Source organism: Prionailurus viverrinus, chromosome D2 (genome assembly GCF_022837055.1).
Source record: "Prionailurus viverrinus isolate Anna chromosome D2, UM_Priviv_1.0, whole genome shotgun sequence".
Taxonomy (NCBI): domain Eukaryota; kingdom Metazoa; phylum Chordata; class Mammalia; order Carnivora; family Felidae; genus Prionailurus; species Prionailurus viverrinus.
Window position 1 is genome coordinate 24,219,816 of NC_062571.1, and position 25,546 is coordinate 24,245,361.

Genomic DNA, 25,546 nt, shown 5'->3' on the forward strand with positions numbered 1-25,546 from the left:
AGAGTGAAACCTTTTTACTCACCCTGTAGGTGTCCTGTCGTGGAGCACATTAATGCCTAACTGGGAGAGTGATCGGCCAGACAAGTAGGTGCCTAGAATGACAGTTATCTGAGCGGGGCTTGAAAGCATGAGAGTGGCCAACCCAGCCAGGCCCAGTGGTGGCACCTTCTGCCCCTTGCACACCATGGGCACACAGGCCTAGCACAATGGTTAGGGCACAAGCTGATGTGCTTGCACTGGTCTTTCTAAATGTTAACATTTAACAGTTTTTCTTCATTTTTAGCTTCTATCTAGTTGAAAATAGCCCACTCTTGGGAAACCAGTTGGACTATTATTTTGGTTTCACGATTTATTTAGCTAACATCACCTGTTGGTATGCTTGCATTCCCGTTTATCGCATTTCAGTTGCTACAATGAATATTTTAAAAATCTAGGATGTTTGGGGAAGATTGAGTTGAATATGCTGTGTTTTCTTGTTCTCATTCCATCCTCCCCCTGCCAACCCCTCTATATTGCACTTATGTGTTCATACTCCTTTAAGCTTTATTAACATAGCTGAATATTGTTCTCCTAAGCAGTGATTGGTTATTGGTTACCTCATAGTGTTATATGGAAGGTTGCATTCATTTTCTCTCTTCTGAGGAATGATATAGTCATAAAGATAGAGGTTTCTCTGTGTGTGAGAGAGACGTAGAATTAGATAAGTGGCTTAGATAAGTTGGGAGTTCAAATCTCTCTCATGTCACAGCCTACAGGTAAATGGTTCAGGGCTAGTGTGGTGGTTGTGCTCCATGAGGTGGTCCGGAGACCCAACTCTGGGCAACTCCTTTCTGTCTTTTTCCCCTGAGAGATTTGTCCTCATGCGTATGGTCCAAAGGCATATCCATTCCCTTTTAAGGGCATGACTTGGAAGTTGCACACACCACTAATACTCTTTTTTTTTTTTTTTTCGGTCAGAACTTGGTCATATGGCTGCACCTGGCTATAAGGGAAGCAGGAAAATGATGTGTTTATTCTGTGCCCAGCAATTTAGCAGTTTATTACAAAAGAATGAAGGAAGAATAGATATTGGGGGAAAGCTAGCCACAGTTGGGGATGTTAAATTTCCCTTGTGTCAGCTAAGATCTTTTCTTACAATAAGTCAAATGGGCTGTGGAGTTCCACTGAGCTTGAGCTCATTCTGAGACATCTAAATTGACAACACGGGGCTGGAATCTAGATGAATTTTTGGAACCAAACTGGAAAGTAGTCATAGGCTTAAAGGTAAATATTGGAATTCCCATGGAGAATATGCAGAGAAAGAAGATCTAGACCCAGACTGCATCTAAGGATATATGTTTCCTACATTTTCCCAGTAGGGAGATGGAAAAAGGAAGAAGAAAAATTGAACAAAGCAAAGAAATGTATAGGTGGTAGATGCTGGGTAGGTGTTCTTCCTGGATCCACTGAGTTTTTGTACATCTCGTGAGCAGAGCCACTGACTGTTCTGGACTTCCCTTTCAAGGATGCTTATGTAATGAACAGCCTTGGAAGACAGAGCTAGTGTCTCCAGCACAGAGGGCAGGCATAATCACTGCCCAGTATTAAAGATTTGGGTTCCCTCCGCTCAGGGTCTCACTCCTATAATGCACCCCACTGCCTGTGCAGGTATCATCTAGCTCTCTTGGCATCTCATTTTGGGAATTAGGTATTGAAGAAGCAACACAAACACGATCCTTTCACTGCAGCTATTGCTGTAAGCAATAAACCATTCTTTGTCTCTGACCAGGAGTCTTGTGTCCTCTGCCAGCATCCATGGAACTGTGGCAGGACAACTTGTAAGATTGAAAGTAGAGTAAAATCTTAGACTCTTCACAGTTCTTAATAAGAGGATGAGTTTCATCAAAGGTAGGGTTGTTCATTATCAAATGCCACTAAGAGGTCAAAGAAACCAAAGAATAAGAAAAGGTCTTGGTTTCACGATACAACACAATGGTTCTCAAAGTTTTTGGACTCAAGACCTTTTGCACTCGAATTACTGAGAACGCCAAAGAGCTTTTGTTTATGTGGGTTATATCTATTAATATTTACTGCATTGTAAGTCAAAACTAGAAATAACTTAAAAATTCTTGGTAACTTATTGAAAACTAAAAATAAAATGACATCCATATGTAAAAAAAACCCCAAAAAACAACAACCCTGAATGTTAAGCTGAATCTCAAACTTTATTCAAGATTAAGTCAAAATGGATCATACTTCTATACAACTTTGGGAAGAAAACATAGAAGCTCTTTGTGACTCAGGATTAGGCAAAGAGTTCATAGGTGCAACAGCAAAGCCACGATTCAAATAAAACAGCTGATCGATTGGACTTAGCCAAAATTTAAAACTTTTGTTTTGTTGAATACACAATTAAAAGAATGGGAAGACAGCTACAGAATGGGAGAAAATATTTTCAAAACACATATCAGACAAAAGACCTGTATTCAGTACATACAAGAATTCTCAAAACTCAATAGTCAGAAAATAAACAGCCCAATTTGAGAAATGAGCCTGAAGACCTCAACCCACACTTCACCAAAAAGGATATACGGATGAAAAATTAACACCTGAAAAGATGTTCAACATCATTAGTCATTAGGGAAATGAAAATTTAAAACATGATGAGAAGCCACTGCATTTATATTATGATAGCAATAATAAGTTAATTAACAAACCCAGTATCAAGGGCTGGCAAGGATGAGAAACAACTGGAAATCTCATCCATTGCTGGTGGGAATGCAAAATGGTAAAGCCACTCTGGAAAATGGTTTCTACAAAATTAGATATACACTTACCCAGCAGTTCCTCTCCCAAGTATTTATTCTAGAGAATTGAAAATGTATGTTCACACACACACACACACACACACACACACACACACACACACAAAACCATCTGGTTATAGCAGCTCTATTTGTAATTCACAAAGTTGAAAACAACCCAGTGTTCCTCAATGGGCGAATGGATGAATAATTTTGGGACACATCCATATCATGAGATACTACTCAGCAGTGAAAAGGAACAAGCTATTGATACATACAGCAACATGGATGGATCGCAGAGGAATTATCCTGAGTGAAAGAAGTAATCTCAAAAGATTTCAGATGGTATGATTCAATTTATACGACATTTGGAAAATAGAAAAAAGATAGCGAGAACAGATCAGTGGTTGCCATGTGGTAAAAGTCATAGAACTATACATCAAAACAGGAAATTTTACTGTAAGCTAATTTAAAAAATAAGAACAGCAATATAAACCCATTATATATATTTGCCACATTTTTATGGAAATTAACCATATTTTCAAAAACAAAAAAAAAACCAGTGGCATTATTTTACATTTTTATAAGCTCTTTACTGTCTAGCTTAATAGAGACAGCTGGATTCTCATATCTGCTTCTGTATTTACTCTCTTGCCTTACCGTATGTCATATAGTCTCTGGAAAACCCCACTATACACTTGAAAGAGAATAAGACTGCAAAAAGCAAGTAATGTCTTAGTATTATTATGATCTTTGTTTTGATTCTATGGACTACCTGAAATAATCTGGGGGATTACCCAGGGTTCCTGGACTACACTTTGAGAACCACTGACACAATACACTGTCCCAAATTTCAGTAATTTTCATGCATCTTGACTTTTTTTTTTTTGGCTGTACCCACATGTCCTGTGTTTACTTAATGGTTTAGTTCAAATTGACCTATTTTTTAACTTAAATTTATTTAAAGAGGAAACATTCTAAATCTCCTGTAAATGGAAAACCAGTACCACTTTCCCATAAATGAAAAGTAACCACAAAAATAAATAAGCAATGAGTAACATATATATATATATATATATATATATATATATATATATATATATGTATATGTATGTATGTAAAGTTTACCCGTGAGCCATCTAAACTCATCTCTGCAAGGACTCAGGACAATGAAAATGGGAGTTAATACTGACGTACCACTCATTTATGTTAGCCCATTTAATCCTCAAAATTACCATAAGAGGTAAATAGTATTATTATCCTTTTTTTCTACATACATACAAAATCTTGAAGCACGGGGAGGTTAAAGAAGTTTCTCAGTGTTCCACGGTGAATAAATTGCAGACCTGGGATTTAAACCCAGGCAGAAGGCTCCTGAGTCCAGGATGAATACTCTGTGGGCAGATAGGAAACCTGGGTTTTTGTCTAAGTTCTATTGGAAGTTGGTATGAGGATATGTCATAAAATGAAGGAGGTGGAATAAATCAGGGTGTGCAAGTTTAAATGTTGATTGGCTGTCCGGGGGGCCAGGCAGGTAAGGCAACAGGGAGTGATGGGGTCAGTGGTCAACTCGAGATCTCGCATCTTATCTAAAGAAAGCAACCACTTCCAACTGTTTGGGGGGACGTTTTTGTTTGTTTGTTTTGGCAGAGATATCATTTTATTTTACTATTTCATTTCATTTTATGAAAAGATGGACGTCTGGATACCTTGTGCAAAGTTTTCCAATTTTTAGAACATGTGCAGAGGCCGGCAATACACAGGCAGGCTAATTCATGACTAGATCCTTTCCTCTGACATAGAGGATTCCGTGATTCAAAAAGCTGTTTTTTATACAGTGGTAGACACAAAATCCAAATTACAGAAACAAGCCGTTTAAAACAATGATGAAAGGGGATATGGGCTCCGATAGCGTCTCAACACAGCCTACATAAATATTGATCGGGAACTGGGTTAATTGAAAAGCCAAGGTACATTAATAGAATAACAAAGTGTATTTCTTTGTGTTCCTTTTGTGTTGTATTAGAGTAAATCAGCAATATTTATCCAGTGCTAATTCTCGGTTTGCAGAGAGCTAATGTAATCATGAGATGAGCTTATTGAAATTCTTTTCTTAGACATAGAGGCTTGCCCGAGAACGGCGTGTATTAAGAACTTTAGTCAAAGCTTGCTCAGAATAGTAAATACGAACATGTGATTTATGCCATTGTGTGTACAAAGCAATGTTTCCTGAGACATTTTCTATATATATGTTAGCTGTTTTGTTTTTTGGGCTGGTCTGCTGCTTCCCCCTCCTCCGCTTATCAGATTTCCTTCTAAATCCTGGCATTTGACAATGTTGCAGGGCCAGTTTCTCTGTGAATCCACAGTAAAACATACTGGTGGTTTCACAATTAATCCAAACTTGGATTTATGGCTTATGTGTGTTTATGTGAATTCCTGCATTTGTTTTTATATATGTGTGTATATTCATAAAGTCTGTTTCTGAGAGAGAGAAAAGGAGGAAGAATAAAATCTATAGACTGAATCTTGAAAGATGGGTTTATTCATCAATGACATCATAAGGATTGTATTTTCTCTTGGTTAATAAACTGTTTGTTTGGCGGGCGTTGTAAGCCAGCCAGCGCTAGTCATGCCATTTCTTGGAAAAGATCTGAAGCAACTGGTAATTGACATGATAATCATTTGATCATAGCGCTATTTGAAAATAACACTCATCTCCAAACTTGTCTCTTCTAAGGAACCATATTTGGTAACATTGTTGCCAAATTCCATCTTTGCCAATGTTGAGTCTTCTATACCATGATACTTAATTATTTTCAGTATATTCTAAACTTGATTTCTGGTGTGCCCTGTCCAGAAGCTGTTCCCATATGCTTTGAAACAATATCCAGCCTGAATTTTCATTCTGACATTTAATAATCACCATGTAATAGCTATAAAATGCGTGACAACTACAGATCTTTTATTTCAAGAGGATGGTGTAGTGAATCTGAGTGAAATCATCCATTGAAATGGTACTTTGTAATATGCCCCATTGTTTATAAAGTATTGAATTTTTTTTTTCAGGAGCAAAGGATAAAAACAGTTTCCACTTTGGGTCCCATTCAGGGGAAGTTCATATTTAATCATGATAAGAGAAAGGACTCCATTACGAAAGTTTTACTTTTCATTTTTGATAGAGTATTTATTTTGCTGCTGCCTAACAAACTTTGTTCTCAGAAGCAGCTTGGAACTGGATGAGGAAAAGTGAAATTTTAGATCCTACCTTAAAACATTTTTAAAAATGAAATCCAGGGTTTCTCATTGTGTGAAGCTTATCTTAATAAACCCTTTTTTGTTTGCTTTGGAGTAACGTGTGCAGTACTGTGTGTGTGTGTGTGTGTGTGTGTGTGTGTGTGTGTGTAGGTGGGGGGCGGGAAGGAGGAAAGAGTCATGTTTAACAGCAAAATTAGCCAAAATCACTTGTGAATTCCTTTTGTTTAATAGCTTAGAGACATCTTCCTGTTGTTGTTTGTCAAAAATATTTCTAAGATTTTGTAAGCTTAGGGGTTTTCACAGCTAAGCTTTTCTTCAGAAATGTGAAGTAAAAGAAATGAAAGAAGTCAGTTCAAGTTGAAATGTCAAATGCTTCAAATAATTTAACTTAAAACCCAGTTAGATGATCTTCTTAAGCTTTTTCCAAGGAATCTTTGGGTAGGAGAGGCCTTCCTTTGCTCCATGGATGGATCTCTATTAAATATCTTGCTAAATTAATTCTGAGTCAGAAAAGTTGGTTGTTTCCTGGAAGCAATTAGGGATGCTTAAAATTCAAATTTATGATCCATAGGAGAAACTTAAGTTTCAACTACTTTTCTTAGATTCAAAGGCTTTCTCCTCACTCACCCTCTCTCTTCTTACCCCATATGTATTAAAAGAAAAAAAATCAGTTCATTTCTCAACTTACAAAGTTTTTAAGAAACATGAGAATGTGTAAGTTTCTTTCAGTGGGAAGCACATAACATTTATGAAGTATTTCTTTTGGGATTACATCACAGTTTTATTTAATTTTTAGGACAAAAGTTAAATTCAATATTTGTGTATAAGCCAAGGGAAAATGTACCATAAACATAGGAATTTGGGGGTGAGTCAGAGTTCCAAGAATCCCAGATTTACTTAGACCATTTATATAGAGACAGGCTAACCATTAGTCACCTAGTTCTCGCTTTTTACTTTTGCAATTAACTGCACCTAAAAATTAGCTTTCACCTGAGTGGTCAGATAGGCAGCATGGGCTTTGGCAGCTAGCATTAAAAATAGCTATCAGAATTACTGCTCTAATCATATAACAAATATATCTTATAAATTATTTTTCAACTAGACAGCTAGCAGTGAAAACCCATTGAAATGAAGCGAGCTATTAAAGATACTCTGTCACCAAAAAACACATTGCTTGCTCGTGTAGGGCTAAACCACTCAAATGGTATTTCAGATGGGCTTTGTTGAAAATTTGTCATTTGCCTCTCAACCACCAATAATAGTTTTGTTCTCTCCTGACCACCTCTTGTAGGATGAAGTCATTGCTGTTTCCGAAAAGGTAATCGTGAAGCTTGAAGACCTGGTCAAGTGGGTACATTCCGATTTCTCCAAGTGGAGGTGTGGCCTCCAGGCTGGGTCGGTGAAAACCGAGGCCTTGGGAAGGAATGGACAGAAAGAAGCCCTGCTCAAGTACAGGCAGTCAACCCTCAACAGTGGGCTCAACTTCAAAGACGTTCTCAAGGAAAAAGCTGACCTTGGTAAATAGAATTTGTACTTCCAAATCTAACGTGTGGGCGGATACAGTAACCTACTTTTTTTTTTTTTTTTTTTGGTCATAGACTTTTCTGGAAATCCTGCCATATATATAATTTTACATATAAAATTTCTTTAGCCTCAAAGGGTCCTCGGAACACCTTATGGGCACGTAGTCTGGGTGTGTAAGGGATGGGTGTTACCTGCCGGATCACAGGGCCTTCTTGGCGTGGAGCCCTGTGCTAGAACCTGGGGGATAGCACACGTGACCTCAGGCAGCTTCCACATGGTGTCAAGGCGTGAGACTTAACTAGGACAGCTGAAATAGAACTAGTCAAGAGTTTAAATATTTGTTCTAAGTAGATAGTATGACATCTATTAATACCATGTCAGAATTTCATGTTTTCATGTTGGGTGGAAAATGAAGTGAGGAAGAGAGGCGAGTGACTTCATGTGGAGCAGGAGAGCAGTGTCAATGCGGGGAAGCCACTGGTTGGCGACTCATGGCATAGGTTTCCCTGCTTTTAGCATTCGGAGATCACCATGAACGTATTTTTTTCTTTCCTTCCCTCCCTTATTCCACTATGAGTTTAAAGGAGAACTTGAGATTTGGAGTAGTTATTCTAATTAGTGTTCGAATCCTGACTCTCCTGCTTATTAGCCGTGTTTTCTGGGCAATTTGTTTAACCTCCTAGCCTCAGTTTCCCTATGTGAAAAATATGAGAACTTTACAGGGTCACTGAGATGTAAGATACAAAGGGTTTCGGACCGTGATGACTGGTATATAGGAGGGGCTCCATAATTAATTCTATTGCTTTTTCTTAACAGTTTCTTCTCCAGTGCCTTTTTGTGCCCTTTTCTTGTGTTTTGGTTTTTTTTTTTCCTCTTGTTTGTACGTCCCTCTGGCATTCAGTGGCTTACTCTTCTAACATTGCTCAAGACCAAAGTTGTTGACCTCTGATTTAGACTCGTTATTTCCTCTTTAGGCAAAGAGGAACTTCACTTTTAACATATTAAGGCATCTATTTCTTTCATTCTGGCACAATGCTGATTTTCATAGCCCTATTTTATGCCTTAATGTGACAACTTCCTGTTTTTTTTTTAACCTAGGATTTAACTATTACGACAAACCTAGACAATTTATTTAATTGGCATAAAGAGACTACATAACAACAGTAACTGTCTTTCATGGGATTCTGATTTGTGATGAGCTGTACTGTGCTTTGGGACTCATATTAATATTTTCTTGCAGTTTGAATCAATGACCAACAGTTTCCTGTCATCTTTTGGTAGATGTCAGGCAGTAATATTTTGGACATGGCGGCCTGTCGTGTACATTTAGAGAAAATTATTTAATCTGGTGGTTTTATTTTAAAGCCAATAAATTGATTTCTTAAACTTCCTATATATTCTGTTACACGTCCCAATTTTATGAACACACAAATGACCAGTCTTCTGACCTGTGCTAATGCTGAATAATAATACATCTGTTGTATTCTTTTCCTAATGTATGATCTAAGTTGTATTGCTATTGTCTTATGTTTTCCTTAACATTAAAATGTTTCTTTTGTTCGTTTGATTTTTTTTTTTTTTTAGTTATGGAATATACTGTTACTAATAAAAAACTAAACAGGAAACCCACAGGGGACAAAAGGATGTGTAGATGGTTAAGCTTCTTGTTGCACATATAAACAAGAGTATTTATAGTGGAACTGTTTTCTGTTTAAAATTGATAGTTTATTAATGAATATGAAAAGAAACTCAATATCTTAATTCTAACAAAAGATTTAGAGGGTTTGATCTTAGTGAATTCTAAAAAATGTCCATGACCTATTTTTTAATAACTGATTTCAGAAGAAATTGATTTATGGTGAATATTCAAATTACTTAGTGGTGTTTTAACTCTAGCTGTTCATTAGACTCACCAGGGGAATTTTGAAAATAATACTGATTGCTAAGTCCAGCTTCCCCAAATTCTTCATTCAGTGAGATTGAGACAAGGCCAAGGAATGTGTACTGATAAAAGACTTTCTAGGTGATTCTAATTTTTTTTTTTTTTTGGTCTCATTTGGGAACAGCACTACAATTAGTGCTGAAGAAGGGAAAATAATCAACAGGATATTTGATTGGGAGGCTCTCCTCTGGTGAACAAGAAACACCATGTACTTTTCCTTTCTTTGTTTTTTAATGTAAAATACCCCTTTAAGGATAGAATTTGGGGCCTTGAAATTCTACTCAGTTGGTATGAACTGTGGGGAATTTGAGACAAATAGCTTTTGTAATTGGAATGCACACTGTGTTGTAATAATGTGGAAAGAGAAACAAAAACTTTCCTTAATGTAATGAGTTTCCATTATCTGCCTGATCTAAGGTTTACAAGTCTACATTGTTAGGATTTATATTGGGGAGATAGGGGGTGTCATTTGCTGTACGCATTCCTGTCCCAGCAACTTTCTCTTCAACCTCTTCCTTTCTCTGTCTGCAACATCAAAATATTTGTTGTCTGTACTTTTCTTTCTGCACAGTGGTTTTCTTATCTCTCTTTCTCTTGGCCACACTGAAACCACTTCCAATACCACATTGTTAATGGAAGTTCACACACTTATTAGGTTTTTCCTTCTGTAGAACACTTCCAACTCCTCATTGTTCTTACCAAAGAAAGAAGATGAACTCTGAGATTACTTAAGACCCCCCCCCTTTTTTTTTCTGGTGGAAGTAAGCAAAGAATGGAAAGATCTCACCTTTCTGTGGCTAAAATAAAACTCCAGTACGTTATTTTTTTAACTGAAGTATTTCATCACGTTAAAACATCAATAACAACATACTAATTAAGTTGACTCTTAAAGAAGGGATTCTACCATCTAAAAGCTAATTAAGGAACTCTTCTTGCTCAACGTTTAGGTAGAATAAGCTCCCTTTAATCCTGGTTTGTGTCACTTCCTGTCCCTCTCTGAATAGTAAAAAAAACAAGAATGTTCTCACAAATGTGTGTCTGCCAACAAATTAATACTCCGCAAAGAGAAACTCTGCCCCAAATGGCAGCTTCCAATAACTGCTCTGATTCAAACCACAGTTCTTATTTTTTTTTTATCCCCTTCCCCTTTAAGGACAATATTTGTGGATATCATGTTTGCTTTTTACAAAATCTCTGCAGTTTTCGTTTAAGACTCTAAATGGCTGGTGATAACATGACACATCTAGGTAGTGGGAAAGACAACAATCTTCAAAAACACTCCTGAGATGTGTTGCAGCGCCTTCGTCCCCTTCCCTCCTCTTTGTCCTTTTCAAAGAAAGAAAGTTCACTATGAAACCAATTCAAATTATGACTTTACTCAGTGAGATGTTTTACCTTCTGTCAGTTTCATACTGAAGTTTATAGAAAAAGAAAAAAAGAAGAAAGAACTGTGTTAAAATAGAAGGGTTAAGGAATGTATTATTCATAAGCATAACGAACACAGGAACCTGTTTTTCCAGAAGAATCGGGTTGATTAAATCATTCACTACACAAGCTTCTAGTTATTTATTTTTGTCTTTAGAATTACAGTACTTAGCTTTTGTAATAAAGTGGACTTGATACCCATATTTGGTATGGCAGTTGTAAGTAGTCAAATGAAGAATTATTTCATTTTACGAAATTTTTAGCAACTAAGGAATATAAACACTATCAGTTAAACATAGCAAACTTGCATTTTTTATTCCTTGGGCTATAGTTTGAAAAAAAATCAAATTATTTTATATAACACTGCTTCTTACAGAGTTCCTTTAAGTGAAGTATGAAAGCTGCAGAGTAAGCTTTATTGGCCTATAAATATGTCATTATAGTTGGACTACATTTATATGCTTTGGATTGTTGTTTAAGCCAAGAAAATATGTCTCTACAGGTTGACTTTTTATTGAAACCCTTTGAGGCATACAACAGAATGTATTTTAGGCCAAGGTTATTAAAACAGCATTTTTATTTTTTTGCAGCAGACTCATTGTCAATTATGCTGCCACAAACTGTCTGTGGATGGGCAGTTATAAATGGTTTCATCTCCAAATGTGTCTCTAGAAAAAGAAAGAAAAGATAGAAGCATCTGAGCTGAAATTGAGAAGAGAGACCAAAGGATGTGGGTGTGGGTACAGCTGAATTTAATGATGGGGGTTCCCTCAGTTCAATTTCTGTTTCTAAAGGCCCATCAGATTGAGAAAGTGTGGCTTCCCCTGTCCCTTCTGGTGCTTGGATTTTACTGTACTCTGGGGAATAAACAGCATGGTGGTTGAAAGAGCAGTGGATGGGAGGTCAGGAGACTCTTGGCTCTACTTGTCCTGTAGATCTGTCACTCCCTGGAACAGTCAGCAGGTGTTTGTGCCTTCAGGTTCCTTGGATGTAAAATCGGTGTAATAGTGTGTACCTTGCTTTATCTCCCTTGATTTTTGAGAAGGTCAACTGGGGACTAATTAGTTAGTGTCAATGGCAGCATTTGTGATACTGAAGTCCTAGTATTTTCACCATGTTACTGTGAGAAGGAGGTTCTATATGATAGGGAGCTATGTGGTATGATATTAGTTTATTTGTCCCTTTTGAACTTCCTGAATCATGTAGTCTAGTGTTTAGGGCAGGATTTATTCTCATTACTGTCTGCCTCAATAGAAGACGGTTATTAAAATCCTTCTGGTCTTTGCTTTAATATATTATATATAATATATATTATATATGTATTTACTTATATATTATATATAATGTGTATATATTGTGTATATGTAATATGCACATATATTACATATTAAGTAGATTACATATTATATATTAAATATATATTATGTGTATATGTATAAATGTATATAAATTATGTGTGTATATATAATGTATATATATTATATGTTGAATATATAATATATATTAAGTATATATATATTATAAATATATACTATGTATATACATTATGTATACATGTACATATGTATATATGTACATATAAATTATGTGTATATTAAATATAAAATATATGTATGTATTTGTAAGTTTCTTTACATATAGATTTTTTTTATGTTGTATAACTTTTTTCCTTTTGAAAATTTTGTCAAAATAAACTGGGCCGTTAAGTGCCCAGTAGTATAAATGACTTCTCTAGTACTTTTAGTTAGAAATTAACTATACTGCTTGGAAATCTTGGAAGCCTTGTGTTTCAAATGGTTATTTCAGATCACTTTTGAGTTTGATGTGTCAAGCTGCTTCCAAGGGTGTGGATTGGGTCATGATTCTTATTCTGCATTGGAAGAAAACAGTTTAAATGTCTGCATTATGAAGCATGGTAAGGTGCTGATGGTTTACCATAATGAGGAATTTTCACCTGATACATCTAAGGAACTTGCTAGGATTGAAGACATGCTAATTATTAAGACAGTCCTTTCCTTCCTTCCTCTTTCCTTCGTTCCTAGATGTAAACTTCGTATATTTATTAAACAGTCTTATGTACATATTTGCTGTTTACGTTTTAACTTCCATTGCTGGGTTAGCTGTACTGTTTTCCCTAAGGTAGAAACTTGTGAAGTTTCTTAGATGGTATATTGTTGAATTTTTCTATTCATGAATATCATAAGGAATCCCTACGGAAGGACCCCTTCACTGAAACAGATCTGGCCTTTATAGTAGCCTTGAGTTCAAAATAGAAATCAATTACATATGGACCCTATCAGAAATTTGTAAAGGTACTTTCTAAAGGATTTTCTCACAAGGCCTTCTGACAGTATTGTTGTGTGAACCACGCATTCTTTAAAGAAACTCATCATGGCACAGTTAACACTAGAGAAGTATGCTGTCAAAGGGCCAACATGGCTGTTTCCTCAAGGTTACTTCATGCCACTGTAAAGTGACAGCCCAAAGGACCTTTGACAGGAGTGAGTTCATACTTCCAAGAATCTGTATCCAAGATGTTCAAAGCTTTAGAACAACTTAATGATGGGATATTTTCTATGGATCTAGGAAGACATCAGGGAGATTACTTCATTTCATTTCAACGTTAAAATTCAGCTTGCCCACGTAATCAAATAGTTGAACGTTGTCCTGCAGTAATGGTAGAATGTGTGTGTAAGAAGTGTCTTGAAAAAATGACAGTCATGTATTTTGTCTGCACTTAGCCATCTTGGCTGTTCCTGCTGGAAAGGAAGTCTGCAAAATCTAACCATGTGCAAACCAGTCAGCAGCTAGTCATGGATATTGCTGTCTAGATATTCGTGTTGCCATCATTCATGAAGGCTCATTCCAAGTTAAGACCATTTCATTTAGAATTTCTGTTGACTTGTGCATCTTCTAGTGTTTTCTAGAATTATGAATGCTTTTTAGAATTCCAGATTCCTATCTTCTCTTGATAATGGACTGAAGATGGGTAGTCAATAGAAGAGAAATTTGTAGAATTTAAGAGTTTATTCTTTTAAAATTGGAGATCTTGGGGCAAAAGTAGGGGGAAAAACATGAAATTGGAAATTTCAGTGCTATTTTTAGTATTCAGGTTACCAGTATTCACCTCTTGGCTACAATGCATGAACAAGGTAAGAAACTCATGGTTTTTTCTAGCTCTTCAGAGAGTCGTTAGGCTGGACATTGGTGTCGTTGATGTTTCTTCTCCCCTTTCCTTGAAATAGTTCTCAATCCCTATTATTATATTATTATTATATATATACTCTAATATTAGTGTTTATTTGGCTGAACAATCCCAATTTTTTTCAGTTTTTCCCCAGGATGTGGTTTTAAAATCTCTCACCATCCTGGTTACTCATCTTAGGATCCACTTTGGGTGTCCTTTTACACCTGCTTATCCATTTATGTTTTATGAGCTCATCTGTGCTGAGAAACCTAGACCAAAATGAGAGGCGGCTTCCAGTGGAACAGAGACTGATACACATCCTTCAGGCTTGGCAGGCTGCACTGACTAACATATGAGACTCTAATACCAGCTGTATCGTCTGGACTTCTACTTCTCAGAGCAAGAAGGAGGGAAAATATGTTATTTAGCCACTATTCCTGAATTTTAGTCACCTGGGTTTTTTTGTTGTTGTTGGTTTGTTTTGGTTTGGTTTAGTTTGGTTTTGTAGTAGTATTAAGTGTAGACTATTATCTAATGAACATCATTGTTAACTAAGATGGCAGGAGTCTCTGTGGCTCAAAACCAGTGCTGTGCTTTTCTAGCTTCTGTTGTTCCTGTAGTTGTGTACTATAGCATTTAAGGTAGCACTTGCCCCAGTTGAGTTTTGCCTCAATAAAGGTCCACAGTTGAATACCAGCTTGGTGTCCAGCTAGTTTAACCTGCTCCAATCAAATAAGATAAAGACCAAGAAGTATTCCCTAAATTATCATATGTGTTAGTTGAATGCATTATCATTCTCCCGGACTCCAGCTGTTTTTGCTTTTTCATTTGTTTTCATTTTCTGTTCTTCTGGCATTTGGTCTTTAATCAGATACTCTGTGGTCATGTCTGTGATAAAAAGACCATGATGGGGAAAGCAGTCAACCCATAATTTTGTTTTATTATTTCACTGATTTCATTATTTATTATTTCAGTAATAAGAAATGTTAATTTCACAATGAACTATCTGTGATGGTCACCATCTGAGGATAGATAACAAAAGATGAAAGAAATTTAGGTGTGGTCACACACAGAGACACAGAGTCCTTTGCCATATATATATATATATATATATATATATATATATATATAGTGTGTGTGTGTGTGTGTGTGTGCGTGTGTGTATTTATATATCCCCTTTAGCCTGGTTACATATCTGGGGCTACTGGAGAAAGTCTTCTAGGGAAACTTAGCTTCTTGCAAACTCGTTAATTTCTGGTATCATAGATGAATTGATGAACTTGAAGCAATAAATCTTTTTGCATTTGGTGACAGGAGTGCAACATTGACTCTGTGCCTCTAATGTGCTTTAAAAATGAGGTTAGATTCAACAGTTCCCCTTCCAACTGGAGATACATAATGCTTTCCTCCTATTCTTGTAACCCTAAAATGTTTCTGTTTGCTTTCCACCTCTCATCTATTGAGCCTCTGCATGGTTACTGACTGCAGGCTGTTATTATAGCTGCTACCACGATGGCCTCACCTTGGAGCACAAAGCACATACATCCTACATGTGAATTGATGTGACTTTTCCAGGGGGTTTTGTGAGCAGATATTTGATTGGGGCATTTAGACTTAATTCTCTTTAGTGTTGATGCTGATTCTTCCAAACAGCTCGTTTATCTTTTAGAGTACTTGAAATGTGAGGTTTTATTGCAAAACATTAATTTTCCTAAATGTCAAAGATGCGCTCCCCTTCTCTCCTCCAGCATTATGTGTTTAAGTCTGTAGTTTGTGCGGGTCACTGCAGAGAAAAGCTGAGGTTTGGACTTTTACCCCGTTTTAATAAATATATTTATTTAGGACAGACTGGAATAATGATGGGTTTTCAAAGCCTTTACGAAGTGCTTCATGCACAGTAGGGGCTGAGCACACAGTGCTGCCATTTCGGGGTTTCCTGATGCCTCACCTTGTGTGTTTCCAGTTAGTATGCTGGGATGAAGTAGCCTTCCTTCTTTCTTTCCTGAAATCCCAGAGCCGTGCCTTGCCGCGAACTTTCTTCCTTTGGACCTCTCCACTTGCTTTCTAAATTTTCAGTAATTTTTAACATTTTTATACTTCTGACCCTTTTAAAATACTGGCTTTCAGCCTGTAGCCCTCCTTTCTTCAAAAACTTCATGCCTGCTGGATAAGGTACCATGTTGTCGGCAAGCATCCAGTGCTTTTCTTTCTTATTAAATAACTTTCACTGTTGTTGTTTTTATTATTACCCATGCTATCCATATTGAAAATGCAGGCATTGCAAACAAAAAGCAGAAAAATGTAAGCTGCGTCCCTCCCACCCAGAACTAACTGCTGTTAGCACTTTGATATATCTATATGCCAGTGGATATCATATATGCAGAGACCATTCATATGCATATACCTTTTCCCCATAAAAACAAAATCTAATGTTTGCCTCACTGATTTAAATTCATACAGATGTGTTGCGACAGTGCCTTCATGTCCTAAAAGGGTCCACACTGTTTCTTCCTGCCTGCATAATGTTTTATCATAGAGGTGTTTCTATGGTTGGACATTTTGGTTACACTTCTGTTTTCCCAAAACTCTGTGAAATTCTTGTTGCTCTGCACATACCCATGACTATCTCCTTATATATTTGTAGAGGCGGAATTGCCAGCTCAAAGTGCACTTGGAATGTTAAGACAGCCTATCTCTCTCCCTTATCTCCTATTCCTTTATGTAAACCTCCTGCTTCAGTCTAACTTGTCTAACTGCTTGGTCTTCTTTCTCTTTAACAACATGGACCTACCCTCCCACCCCCCGATCTCTGCAGTACACTTTGAGTGGCTCATGCCTTCACTCATTCTTGAAATGCCCCTTCCAGGACTCTCTACCTATAGAAATTCTCTTCTTTAGGACTCAGTTTAAGCCCCGAAAGCCCTTGTACGCCATTCAGCTCTTAGTATTTTCCCTGCTTACAGAGCTCTTATCACACTTAGTGTCTCTACCACCTACTAAGCTCCTTACTCTGTAACGAGCAATAGAATGCAGTATCTTTTTCTTATCTTCCCCATAACAGTCTTAGGTCTATCGTGTAGGCACTCTAACTTCAAAGCTATACCTCCTAGGTTGAGTAAACATGCAACTTTTATGATCAACCTCTGAAATCTCTGGCGTTCTCTGCTCCGAGTCGAATTGGGATCCCTGTGTGCATACAGTGGTTGATTTCTTTTCCAGCACTTCCTAGGATGACACCCTCTAGAAGAGGGGCTGTCTCATTGGTACCTGGGAGGAGAAGCAATATGCTTGGGAAGGGTATATCGCTTTTAACTATTTTGGCTTAATTTGTAGTCAGCCATGTGTAGACTTATTGTAGGAAACTTATTAAGAGAGCTTTTGACCATGCTCGAAGCTAGCTGCTGGCCTGAGGATTTTTGGTGTGGTTGTAGGGATTTGTTGTGTGTAGACATTTTATGTATTAATGCTGGCATTTATTAATTCGTCTCTTCCTCAAGGGAATATTTTACATGTTTCAGGATTATAGCAGTCACAAAAATGTGTGGGGAAATAAACAAATCCAGACTGGACTTGCTCTGCCTTATCTTTTTTTTATTATCGGCTTGTTCATAATCTGTCTTTTTTTAGGTGACAGGTTATTAAGGAGATGGTTTTAGCATGGCATCTAATATTTTGTATTCTGGGCAATTGCACTGTTTTAATCCTCACCTACCTTAAAATGGTTACTTGCTAATCATGATGGAGGATATTCTCCACCTTCCAACTACCCATTCGACTTCTTTGGTTCACAAAGAAACTATTCTATTAGGCCCTACAAAAACAATGCTTCATGCCTGGCCTATTCACTCGATAAGAAATAAAACATTGTTTTCATAGCAGTGCTGATAATAAGGCAGATTTCAAAGCATGATGAAACATATACTTTTCAAGCAGAGAAAAACCTATAGTTACCTGGCTAATTACCCATCACGTGATGGTTGTGTGTAAATATAGGCTTCTCACATTTGCAGCCTCTGTATGGGTGTCTTTTTTTTTCTTTCTTTCCTTTTTTTTTTTTTTTTAATTGAGAACGCTTTTTTAGTTGACATTGTTTTGTATTAATATTTTCAATCCAAGATTTAGAATGAGCAAACAGAAGCTGCCACTTTAGGTTGGCTTCTTTTTCACCACTGTACTAAACCATTGTAGAGCAGACTTTAAAATAAGACAGATCTGGATTCACATTCAAATTTTTGCTCCATAAGCTGTATGACCTTAAAAGTTGTACTTCTGCTTTGATTGCTTATCTGTGAAACAGTTAACAATACTTGTCTCACGGGACTGGGGAAGATTAGAGTAGATCACATATGAGGAATCACCAAGCATACAGTGGGAGCATTTGGTCAAGAATGCTGGTTTAGTTTCCTCTTTCCTTTAGAAGAGTAAACCTTAGGGGCGCCTGGGTGGCGCAGTCGGTTGAGCGACCGGCTTCAGCCAGGTCACGATCTCGAGGTCCGTGAGTTCGAGCCCCGCGTCAGGCTCTGGGCTGATGGCTCAGAGCCTGGAGCCTGTTTCCGATTCTGTGTCTCCCTCTCTCTCTGCCCCTCCCCCATTCATGCTCTGTCTCTCTCTGTCCCAAAAATAAATAAACGTTGAAAAAAAAAAATTTTGTTTTTAAATAAAAAAAATAAAAAAATAAAAAAAAGAAGAGTAAACCTTACAAAATGCTGTTTTCTCCCCCAGAAAGTAAAGTAGACAATTGCAACATAAAAGAATACCTAGATAATAGATAACAGTAGTATGTGACTTCATTCAGGTTGACTCCTAAACATTGGAGTATCTATTATAAGGCCCAGAAGTTGATTCAGGGTTAAGTAAGTCATGATCCCAGTTTCCTAGGGGTCCAAAACAACCTGGAGGATTATTTCGAAGTGCTTTTAAGGTGATGTTTTGAAATTTAATTCTTTTGGTTAGTGTTGACCTGTGTATTGCCCTGCAAACCATCTGCTTTTATTTCCTCTGATCATGCTTAGATCATAATGAGCAGCTGATTCTAGTTGGTTAGAAAATTTGATGCCAGGAGTTCAAATGTACTTTGGGATCTCACATGTGAAACATGTGAGTTACTGGCCTCATCTGCTGCTTCTCTGGCTGTGAACTGGCTGTTCTTGTGGCATACTGGGTTTGTATAGATAAATGTATGATGCTTGTGTGCTTGTGGACTGGTCCACACTGGAAATCTGTTTGTCCTTGAGGTACCTAATTATTCCAAAAGAAACCAAACCACGCTGTGAAGGCCGTGGTTTTGTGTGTGTTTCCTCTTGAAGGTCATGAGCAAGAATTTTCAGTATTCATCAGGACAGCCTGCGTTGTGCTACAGTAACAAACATCTCCCAAGTCTTGGTGGCTCAACACGACAAATGTTTATTTCTTGTTTAAGCACACAGTTCATTGTGGTGTACAGGACTCTACATAACAAATTTTCTCTCTTGTGATGGCTCCACAGTGGTGCTTCATGCTTATAGGAAGGGGAACAGAGGGGTGGAGAGCTATGTGCTAGAGTTTAAATGTTTACACTCAGTAGTAACATGAAGTAACACACATCACTTCCACTCACAATTCACTACTCATTCAGATTAATTTCATGGTCATGTCTTACTTTAAGGAGGTTAGGATATATAATCCTCCAGCATTCTTGGAAGGAAAGGAAAATTGGATGTCGGGTAAACATGTGTAATATCTCACACCTGCCCTTGGGATAATGATCAATTTCAGAGAATAATAAAATCTTAGAGTTGATAATTTAGTTACAAGATTCTGCTTATGACATCTTTCCTGAACTTACTAGTTTTTAAATGTCTTCTGTTGAGATTTTGATTAGTTGACCTTTTACTGTTTTCAGTGGTTGGGAACTCATGACCTTATGAGGCAATTCCAGTCCATCTTTGATCATCTCTGTGTTAGAAATTATTACTTTTGATGACTTAAGCTTGAAATATATGGCTTATAGTACACACTATTATATTAACGGTATACTGTGGTTACTAATTGTATTCTTGTAAAAACAGACAACAAATCAAATTTTCTTTTTCCTTGATAGTGTTTCCAATATTTGAAAAGAGCTGCCCCCTCCCCCAGTTTTTCATTCTACTGGTCCAACACCAACAGCCGCAATCCCACATTCCTTATGTAGCATGGCTTCTAATTCTTTCCCTTCGCTAGTAGTCCTCATCTAGAGGAGTCTCAGCTGTCCCTGCCACTCTCAGAGTGTAACTATATTTGTCGCTACTTAAAGAAAAGATGGGACTGCAACCCCTTAATTGTTTGTGTATAATACATGTAAAAATTTAAATTGTTTTTCCCCATAATTGTACTATTTATACAATACATGTAAAAATTCAAAAGTAAGAGTCCTTCTTCCCCTCCTTTCCAGTTTTACTCCTTCTCTTAACATTTACATGTTACTAACACTTGGTGGTTCCTGCTTCAGTTATCTTGTGTGTGTGCGTGTGTAAATTGTTTTGCTTTAAAAATAAGATCTTACTGTGGACACTCACTGTCTGACAACTTGCTCTTATCAGCTACTTAAACAGCCTACAACTGTGCAGTCCAGTATAGTAGACACTAACTGCGCACAGCTATGGGGCACTTGAAACATGGCTCCTGCGACAGAGAAACGGAGTTTGTCATTTTAATTATTTTTAATGAATTCCAGTTTAAAATTAAAAGTTGAAGCAATTAAAATATTTTTGGTTAAGCATAAAATAACTTTATTGTTTTGATAAGGCTACTTATCACTTTGCTACACACTGAGCATGCAAATTACATGTACTGTAAGTAAAATACTCACCAGGTTTCAAAAACTTAGCATAAAAAGTATATCTCATCAATAATTTTTTATATCAGTCACATGTTGAAATAATATTTTTGATGTGTTAGGTTGAATAAAATATGTTATTGCAATTGATTTTACCTTTTCCTTTAAACTTTTTTTAATATGGCTACTAGAAAATTTAAATTATATATGTGGCTCACGTTATATTTATATTGGACGGTGTCGATCCAGTGAGATTTGAATAGCTGTGATGGTTAGCCAAAGTTTTTATTTTGAAGTAGGATCGCTGTTGTATGCACTGAGTGCTTAAGAAGGCTAGGACACTAGATTTGCTGTGGAAGGAAGATGAAGACGAGAGTGACCCAGTGTCAGGAACTCATAGTGTAGTGGGGCAGACAGACACGGCTAGGTTGTGACAGAGTTTGCCAGGGCGTGGATAAAAGTGTAAGCAAAGTGCACTGGAAACGTGGAAGAAGTTTCCTCACTACATGTCTCGCAATGTGAGCAAACTTATAAATGCTTATGATTGTTGAATAAATGAGGAGATTCCCATCCCATGTGATTTCTCTGTCCTACCAGGATATTACTAGAAATGAAGAATCTCATGATCGATCATCTCTGGTGTAGATCTTCTTTCTGAACGGCCTACTCCTCTCACTGGGAATTTGGACTTTGTTCAAATTTGGCCTTCCAGATAGAATTCGTGTGTTTGATGTTAAATGCCGACCTTTCATTGTCTCTGTTAAACACATTGTGGTTCATACCAAGCTTGTCTAGTTAGCAGAAGAAATATATATATTATATATTCCTCATTGAAATTCCTAATATTTTGTCAAAGCTTTAGCACTTCTACCCAGAAAATGTTCTGAGATGTTGAAGGGAAGATAATTAAACTGAAGTCTCCTTCTTGGTTTATTTGAGTTTATAGAGTTCCATTTGTCTCATAACTATGAAGACTTTTTATGCCTACTAATGCATTCTCTGATGATAAAAGGATTATCAGTTGAAACTCAGAATGTTGTCTTTATCCTCTCATTGAGTGTCCTTGATTCATCAAAGCAATATTTTCATATCATATTCTCTGCTTGTATTACCTAGAAGCTAAGAAAAAAGTTGGCAATTTTAGATTTGCAAATGATAGAACTTTTCCATGAAAATGTCAACTTTCTGTCTGGTTACATTATTCATAGTTGCAAATGGGGCTAGTGTGGTTAATCAAATCAATTCACATAAAACAGTTTCTCCGGAAGGCAGTGTTAGTGGTGGATCTCACAAAATCAGAGAATTTACCTTGAGCAGAGCTTTCTGACTGAATAAAACTTCTGTCGAATCCGTTCTAGGAGTGAAGATAGGCATGGTATAGATCTATACTACAGATAACAGGTTCAGGGTTTGGTAGGCAGTGTACTGATAATCATCAGTTCTCTCCTACCCACCCCCCCCCAAAAAAAAACCTCTGTAACTTAGGGTAGGTTTTAAGTCAAGTGCCTGAATGTTCTGTTGAAGAATCATCTGAGTCATGGGTTCTTAATTAAGGAACAATGGAAAAAATTTTGTGAGGATTCCTAACCGCCCCCACAACCAATGCCAAATCTTCCTGCAGAATTCTGTATGTAAATACACATTTTCTTGGAGACCATTCAGAGCATTAATCTGATTCTGAAAGGAGTCTGTGATGATAAAAAGTTATGAAATACTTTTTTAATATCTGATTATCAGTAATCCCTCTCTCCAAAAAACACCACTCAGGCATTTTGGCCACATTTTATGTACTGCATTTTCCTGCTAGTCCATACATAGGTGATTGGAAGGAAAGGTAGTTGGATTCTCCTGTTCTGATCGTGCTTAACTTTGGTGGGGGTGCCATAGATGACTTTGAGAATCTAAAGAACACTGGACTCCCTACCCAGAAGACATTGACATCCACAAAATTGGAATGACATTTGAGCACATTCATGGACTCTGTCCTGAAATTTGCTTTTTGAACTCTTGGGTCAAGACTGCTGGTTGATTCCCTTCAAAGAGTACAAAATCGTCATCCTATGAGGAAGAAAAACAAGGATGATGTGTGTCCACCCACAATGTTGGTGAGAATCCACTTTCAGATATGAGGATTTCCGGTTTTCACACGTGTGGCTCTCTCATCTCATATATTTTTCTTCTATATTTTCAAACTAGAAATTTGACAGCAAGAATAGACCATAGGCAATTCTTATTTTCTACTGTCTGGATAATCTGGATATGCTGTGTGAACATTATATCTTTATTAGTTACTTCCTCCATAGGGTGCTGTAAAAAGCTTGCAACACTGGGAAACCCTCTGCAGACTCCTTTTGATGAAGTAGAGCGCCCTTTTGTGATGTAAATACAATTCCTATGGCTTAATTTTTATATATCAGATTTTCATAAAATTAGGCCTAAGGAGTCTTTTGAAAGGCTTTTTGTCAAATCGACCCAGTGGCCACTTCTAACAGCAACTTATTTATTATGTGAATCCATCTCATGTTCAATATTCTTAATATTTATAAAATAATGACTTTTGTCTTTTACTTAGGGAGCTCTGCATATTGTTTATGAGTCTAATTTTAGTCTGTTTCCTGGGAATATGAGTTGAAGCCCAAAATGAGAAACGTTTTTCTTTTTTTAACTCTGATCAAAACCCTTAACTGCCATTTACTAAACTAAACTACGTATAAGGAAGGGAATGAGGGTCCCTCATTCCCCCAACCCTACTTTTAATGTAAGATATTGTCTGGCATGCAGTAGGTGTTCAAAATGTACTTTGGATAAATGGTTGCATGACCAGGCTTTAGATCTTATATCTGGAGACAGCATGATGTAATGGTAGAAGTCTTACAGACCTGGACTTGAACCCTGGATCCCCAATAAAAAAAAATCTATAATAATTCCTACCTCACAAGGATATTGTAGGATTTAATAATACACTCCATTTTAGGTTTTTAAGACAATGTCTGGCACAATAAAGTGCTTGGTAAATGGTAGCATTATTGGGGCACCTGGGTGGCTCAGTCAGTTGAGCATCCAACTTGGCTCGGGTCATGATCTCATGGTTCGTGGATTTGAGCTTCGCATTGGGGTCTGTGCTGACAGCTTGGAGCCTGCTTCAGATTCTGTGTGTGTGTGTGTGTGTGTGTGTGTGTGTGTGTGTGTGAACAATAAATAAATATTTAAGACAATTTAAATGGTAGCATTATTAAAGTCTTAGGCTTTCAATTAAGATATCATAGACTTTAGTTGTTTATAAACCAACATCACAATTTTGTCATATTGAAATTCCCTATTTTATTATTTACTTAATATTTTTCTTTAAATTAACTGCTTTTTTTAACCTAACTTGATTTAATAGAAAATTTTATTTCACTACTATAAATGGAAAACCTGTATCACTTGCTATAAATAACAGTGAAGATAAATACATAATTCTTAAAAATAAAAAAAAATTGTTTATCCACGTACCACCTAAAATTGACTTGGGTACCACTAGTGTATACCACACTTAAGTCATTTCCTTTGAGGCTTTTCTCTTGGGCAACAGCCCAGCCTCGCTTATTGATAGCAAAGAGACCTGCTCAGGCTGTGGCAAGCCTCATGTCAACAGCAGGCCAGGAGGGGTTGGGACCAGTTACACTGAATTCATCTATAGGCTCAGAAGTGTAACTGCCACACAGATGTGAAGTCTGAAAATAACCCACCACGCACCTGCCTTTTTCGTGTGTCCGTTACAGCGTTAATTGAGCACCAATGGATTAGATGCCGTAGCAACAGTAGAGTAAGGACATGAATCTTTCCTTTGAGATTCCTGGACTCTTGTGAATGGTTTAATACTCAGCCCCTGATTGGGGTTGCAAACTTAAGAATTTCAACTCTGGGCAGTTTCTGAACACAGATCCCAGTGGATAAGGAAAAGGGTAATTGTTGTTACCCTCAACTGGCCCCAAACAGTGATTGTGAAACCTTTAAAACAATCCTGGGTAAAATTAGTTTCTTTAGAAATTTGCCTAGACAAAGGTGATTTGCTGAGACTGAATCCTTCAACTTGTCAAGATTAAAACAATTCCCTTGCCCAAGTGTTGGGTTCAAGCTAAGCAGAAGAAAATAAACCCTGCTTTAAAAGGGAGTGTACTTAGTGGCCCACAAAAAACAAAGGTGAAGGCTCACATCTGTGTTGTGTTGCATAATTGATAAAAGCTGAAGACGCACAGGCTCATCGCCTATATACCCCTCCTAATCATTTAAATATGGACAGCACGTTTTAGGATGCTTGTTAATGACTCCGCAAGCACGTTGGTAGTCGAAACATTGCATGTGGTTTGAGAAATGGGTCTGGATGTGTTTGCCAGACAATTTGATTCCAACAGTGTACTGAGGACCATCCTCAATTTGACTGTGCTCTACTCTGTTATGCTGTGAAAGAAAAAGATAATTCAGCCGAGCATAGCGCCGTTGGCTAGAACCACCACAGTTCTGAATACAAATATTACTAACGGTAAATGAATCATTAAAAGAAGGGTAGCATAAAATATCTGACAAATGGACTCCTGAAGTTTGGACTAGAATAAATTCTACCATCCATGAGCAGTACCTTAATTCAT

The 25,546-nt window shown here is 37.1% G+C and overlaps 1 protein-coding gene across 1 annotated transcript in view; it reads left to right on the forward strand.

Moving 5' to 3' along the window:
- The window catches only part of ARID5B (AT-rich interaction domain 5B), a 181,068-nt gene that overhangs the window by 23,845 nt on the left and 131,677 nt on the right, over window positions 1-25,546 (forward strand). The window contains exon 3 of the mRNA XM_047824406.1: window positions 7,333-7,558. Within this exon, the coding sequence (XP_047680362.1) occupies window positions 7,333-7,558 (226 nt within the window). The remainder of the gene's footprint in view (window positions 1-7,332; window positions 7,559-25,546) is intronic.